The 6,059-nt window shown below is 40.8% G+C and overlaps 1 protein-coding gene across 2 annotated transcripts; it reads left to right on the forward strand.

Moving 5' to 3' along the window:
• The first annotated feature begins 669 nt into the window (after positions 1 to 669).
• On the forward strand, positions 670 to 5,038 carry GPR85 (G protein-coupled receptor 85). 2 transcript variants are annotated; one of them, XM_044983498.1, is made up of 2 exons: positions 670 to 780; positions 2,412 to 5,038. In XM_044983498.1, the coding sequence occupies exon 2, from the start codon at positions 2,592 to 2,594 to the stop codon at positions 3,702 to 3,704; it is 1,113 nt and encodes a 370-aa protein (XP_044839433.1). In that variant the 5' UTR covers positions 670 to 780; positions 2,412 to 2,591; the 3' UTR covers positions 3,705 to 5,038. The 2 variants fall into 2 exon arrangements, with proteins under 2 accessions (XP_044839433.1, XP_044839427.1); XM_044983492.1 differs by lacking the exon at positions 670 to 780 and adding an exon at positions 791 to 876.
• Positions 5,039 to 6,059: the final 1,021 nt, after the last annotated feature.

Below are 6,059 nucleotides of genomic sequence, written 5' to 3' on the forward strand. Positions count from 1 at the left end.
CAGCCAGGACATCATCAGAACCTCACCATATGGGAGTCTTATAGCTCCATCAAGTATCAGAGGGGTAGCCGTGTTAGTCTGGTTCTGTAGAAGCAGCAAAGAATCCTGTGGCACCTTATAGACTAACAGACGTTTTGCAGCATGAGCTTGCATCCGAAGAAGTGGGTATTCACCCACGAAAGCTCATGCTGCAAAACGTCTGTTAGTCTATAAGGTGCCACAGGATTCTTTGCTGCTTATAGCTCCATCGTCAGTTTAATTATTTCCATAGGCACTGACACACACATACTACTGTTTGGATACTCTGGGGACATGTTACCGCACTTCCTAGGCATTTCCTAGGCCCCTTTCTTGCTCTACCATTGCTAAAGAGCAACGTGTGAGGAGACCTGGGTATCATTCCCAGCAGCGGCAAACTACAGACCTCTGCCTCCTAAGGGGCTGCAACGTACCAGCCTGCAGCCGGCTCCTTCCCTGGCCCCGATCGGTGGGGGGAGGAGGAAGCAGTTCAAAGACATGAACGAGGAGCTGGGCAGACTAATCCCCCCACACACACACACACACGCTGGCTGGCCCCGGCTCTCCACTAACTCCGGCTCGGCAGCCGCCCAGCGCAAGGGCAACGTGCAGCTGCCCCGGGCTCACCCAGGCGGCGGCGCCTGCCGCGGCTGCGTTACTGGGAGAGACTGTGCCGCTGCGACAGGGGAGGACGAGGCTGGGAACTGAAGGAGGCGCAGTGAGCATGCGCCGCCAGAGCCACTGACTATGTTCTCAGTCCAGGTACCAAGGCAAAAAAAAAAAAAAAGGCAAAAAAACCCCACTAGCAATTTATAGCCAGCAGACGCTGTAGTGTGTGTGGCTCTCCAGCACCAACAGGTAGGAGGAGAGGGGCTGGGGGGGAGCGTTGGGGGCACAGTGCTGGTGCAGCTGCAGGTTTTGGGGGAGGGGGAGAGATCTGCCTCCCCAAGGGTGGTTTTTTTTTAACTAAACTGCATAATGGAAGTGCCCACAGACAATGCATCTTCCGCTGGGCTCCGTCTGAGCTCCCCAGAGCTGGGCAGGCTTGGCAGGCTCAGGGCAAACGGGTCTGCAAAGCACGAGCAGCACCCAAGGCGCCCTTGCAACCCAGAAGCAAGTCTCCCCCAGCATCGCTGGGTATGTGTGTGCATGTATATCAAGCTGTGTGGAGAGCAGAGGGGATAACGAGGGGGAAACGGCGGGCGGCCGGGCGGGGGGGTGTTCATGGTTTTAAAACGTTGCCATGATCTGATCAGCCTCTGTTTACACAGCAGTAATCAGGCGCTTTGTGGATGGTAAGAATGGAAGGATTCTAGTGGAATTCAGTGTGAATCTCCTTTGTACACCCGAGGTGGCATAGGAAGCACTTCATGTGAATAACGGAGGAGCCTGATCATACTTGCAGTGGCTCTTGTCCCTGGGCTTTGGAAAAGCAGCAGGCAATTTTTGATTGTATTTTATTTTTTCTTTTGCATGAAATGTATTCAGATGCAATTCACCCGGAGAATTAGTGTAAATCGTGGAGTCCTAATTGACTAAAGCAAGATCTGTTCATTATACGTTTATTTAAGCACAGCCAAAGACAACCCTTTCAAAGGAAGGGAATTATTTCTTGGGTGTGTTTCCTTTCTCTCTCCCCCCCCCCCTTCAGTGTTTACGTTTACCAGGGTTTAATAATAATGTTGGGGCTTTAAAGATCATGTTGATTTGTAATAATAAAAGGGGGCAGAAGAAGGGGGAACCTTTAAAGCACACTGCTGTTTTCTGTCTAGCATCCGTGTTCATTTCAAAGCCTAAATGACAAAATCAGGGTTTACAGGGGGAAAAATAATGAATACCATTTTCGTTTACAATGTTCATGAGCTAACATTGTGATTAATGTGCTTTGGTGACTTGAGTTAAAAAACATAAATTCTGCAGGGTTTCTTTGGGTATGATCCATATCAACACAGCAGCTGCCTCTAAAACATTGACAAATATGTAGAAGTAAAATAAATGTAGGTAATGCCAAATGTAAGTGGTCTTTTAGGATTTCTTTTAAGATACCAGTGATTATTTCCTGGAGTTATGAACTGGGGATCATTTTATTCATAAAGCCTTTGAGGCATGAACTATAAAATTGTATATTTTACCAAATATAAGGTGTACACCAAATATGATATGTTTGGTCAGTTCAGGGGCTGTAAACAAGCCAAATCTATGAAATTCCAAATAAGCCAAAATGCTATACAATAAGTGTGCAGGTCAGATAAAAAATGCCTCATGGTATATAAAAACAAATAGTACACAAATTTACAACTTCATTTGGGTCCCCATAAATTAACATCTGTGTTAGCACTTTCTGACATCATTACTTGTTAACTTAAGAACTGATAGCTTGATTTTTTTTTCAGATATTTTGATGGCATGACAAGTCAGAAAGAAGAAAAGAGGATGTACTGTATGACTAGACACAAGATCTGTTCTGTTTGTGGATTACATTTGCAGTAAGATGTATGGATCTATTTTTTCCTTGTTCTTATATATAGATCATAAGACTTGACTGTGGGAATATCCATATCATCCATCCATCTATGGCGAACTACAGCCATGCAGCTGACAACATTTTACAAAATCTCTCTCCTTTAACAGCCTTTCTGAAACTGACTTCATTGGGTTTCATAATAGGAGTCAGTGTGGTGGGTAACCTTCTGATCTCCATTTTGCTAGTCAAAGATAAGACCTTGCATAGAGCTCCTTACTACTTCCTGTTGGATCTTTGCTGCTCAGACATCCTCAGATCTGCTATTTGTTTCCCGTTTGTTTTCACCTCTGTAAAAAATGGCTCTACTTGGACGTATGGGACTCTTACTTGCAAAGTGATTGCCTTTTTGGGGGTTTTATCCTGCTTCCACACTGCTTTCATGCTGTTCTGCATAAGTGTCACCAGGTACTTAGCTATTGCCCACCACCGGTTTTATACAAAAAGGCTGACCTTCTGGACTTGTTTGGCAGTTATCTGTATGGTGTGGACCCTTTCTGTAGCTATGGCTTTCCCCCCAGTTTTAGACGTGGGCACCTACTCATTCATTAGGGAGGAAGACCAATGCACCTTTCAGCATCGTTCTTTCAGGGCCAATGATTCTTTGGGATTTATGCTTCTTCTTGCCCTTATCCTCCTAGCCACACAGCTTGTCTACCTCAAGCTGATATTTTTTGTTCATGATCGCAGGAAAATGAAGCCAGTCCAGTTCGTTGCCGCGGTGAGCCAGAACTGGACTTTTCATGGTCCTGGAGCCAGTGGGCAAGCAGCAGCTAATTGGCTGGCTGGATTTGGAAGGGGTCCCACACCACCAACCTTGCTGGGAATCAGGCAAAATGCAACTACCACCAGCAGGAGAAGGCTACTGGTCTTAGATGAGTTCAAAATGGAAAAGCGAATCAGCAGAATGTTTTACATTATGACATTCCTCTTTCTGACCTTGTGGGGTCCCTATTTGGTAGCCTGTTACTGGAGAGTTTTTGCAAGAGGGCCTGTCATACCAGGGGGATTTCTAACGGCTGCTGTCTGGATGAGTTTTGCCCAGGCTGGAATCAATCCTTTTGTCTGCATTTTCTCCAACAGGGAGCTGAGGCGCTGTTTCAGTACAACCCTTCTTTACTGCAGAAAATCCAGGTTACCAAGGGAACCTTACTGTGTTATATGAGGGAGCATCTGTAAATCTCTAGCCTTGTAAAACACTACCCTTTCTCTGCTAAGCAATTGTGGCCTGTAGCCATGTCTTGAGAAGAAAATCAAGAATGGGAAATCAGCAGCTGTAAGGATTTGGGCAACATTCTGCAGTCTTTGCAATAGCTCACCTATAATCCTATTTGAAACCCAAATGTGTTCCTGCTGACCACTGGTGAAGGTTTGTAATTAAGAACAAAGGACTGAACCACTGCCCTGAATTCCTTTATGTGGTTGAAATCTAGATAAGGATTGCAGATGCTAAGTATCAGTGCTAAATGCTGTGTATATCACTACATAAAATAAGACCATCAAAACGATTAGCAATGGACATCTTAATAAGTTAAGTTGATATGAGGTTAATGTGTTGATAAAACTAATTTTAGACATCTGAAGACGTTTAAAACATTTCAGACAATTATTGTTTTGCAAAGACTGAAAATTGGGGACTCATAAGTACCGTAACTAATTAAAGATGTGCCATGCATTATTGGATTATCACACTGACAAATCTGTTTGCCTTGTGAGTGAGTTTTGGGGAGCATTCCAAAGCAGTATTTTTGTTCAAATTAGACTTTACTCTTTTTTTCCAAATATATTACTCTTTCTAAATACCATTTCCTTAACAGTGAAATTACTAGCATTCAACTGTATTCTGTGGTTTTTGCTGATTTGGTATAAAGTTTATTGGACTCTTATTTATATTTTTTAAAAAGCTAGATATCAGTCTGTTAGGCAACGTTAGCCTAGGTAATACCCAGTCATAATTGAATGGTCATAATTATACAGAATAAACACATGTTGCCTTAAAGGGTTATCTAGTATCTTCCATTTTGTTTAGCAATGAAGCAAATAAGCAAGGAAAATTGAATCAGTAACTCTGGTCAGTCATTTGGGAGTGCATGAAAGATCACATAATCCTCTCTTTCCTTTTTACTGCTATGGTTCCCAAAATCGGTATGCACATCACTGGGATGATATGATATTTTTTCTAGGTGTGCTGCCCATTCTAGTTTGCTCTGAGAAACACAGGCAGTTGATGTACGTTTATATTTTAAGACAGCTGTCATAGGGAGACCGCAGCCTTGGTATGATATCTTGCACAATTTGTGAAGCATTTATTCTACTGAAGGCACAGTCTTGTTTATACTTTCTGCACATTTTGGTGTATTGGTTGTTTTAAATTATTTAAGTTTTAACTTGTGGAAGCATATAATATGATTTCTAGTATTTTAGAAATACATTAGAGTCTGTGAGTCTTTCCTTCTTTAAGGTACAGATGTGTGGATTTCAATATAAAGTTGCATTTGCCAAAATTTACCTGTGTAGCCTGTTAATTTTCTTGGAATAAAATTTTACATTTTTTCCAGTTTTATACAGTTAACCTTTTTTATTTTGTCTAGTGAGCTAGCATGAGATTTGAGAATGTAGCCATTATGGATTATTATTCTTTGCAGTCATTGTATTCCCAAACTGTAAATGCATGAATGATGGGGACCACAGGTTTGATAAATGATATTATCTACAATAGCACTGTTGTGTAGTTTATCATAATTACCCCTCTATCTATTCTAAGATGTCAGTTATATTTAAAGGTACAACACAGTATTAGACATAAACTTAACAGTTTAATTTTGGTAAGTGTATATATTTGAAGCACAACATCATGAGTCTGTCAGACATAAAGAATGTTGGTTTTCTTAAGATTTGAAAGAAAAGACTCGTAGTTTTAATTAAATATTGGTGTACTCTGTCATTGTAGTTTTATGACCAGCCAGTAAATCAAATATACACAAACAGCAGTCAGTAACTGAAATGCTTAAGTTTGTATGATAACATTATACAGTGTGTATGCAGCGATTCAGAGAGCTGTGTCTATATATGATCAGACAACTTGATCACAGATTTTTAGTGAGCAATCTGTTTATTTGACCTCACTTACACTTTATACCAAGGTTGATTGGTTGAGGGGCATAGTTTAATATACAGATTTGAAACAGAAAAATCACTACACTAATGATTCATCATTGGTATATTGCAGATCATAATTTGAAATGGGACCAAGAAACTTCTAGCAAAAAGGCTTTTTTATTACACTGAAAAAGGCTTTGAAATTAATATAGCTAAAAAAATTGTCTAAGATAGCAAAATGGAATAAAAAGTAAATTATATGTTGAGAAAAATTCTGGAAGTTGTCCCACTTAAGTTTACTAAGCATTTGATTGGCAATAACTTCAGTCTGAGTTCTATAAAATAGTAACCTTTACAAGGAAAATTGATATTACATATTGTAATAAAGATGTACATATACATAAATCTGTAAATAAAGTTA

This window comes from Mauremys mutica, chromosome 1 (assembly GCF_020497125.1).
Source record: "Mauremys mutica isolate MM-2020 ecotype Southern chromosome 1, ASM2049712v1, whole genome shotgun sequence".
NCBI lineage: Eukaryota > Metazoa > Chordata > Testudines > Geoemydidae > Mauremys > Mauremys mutica.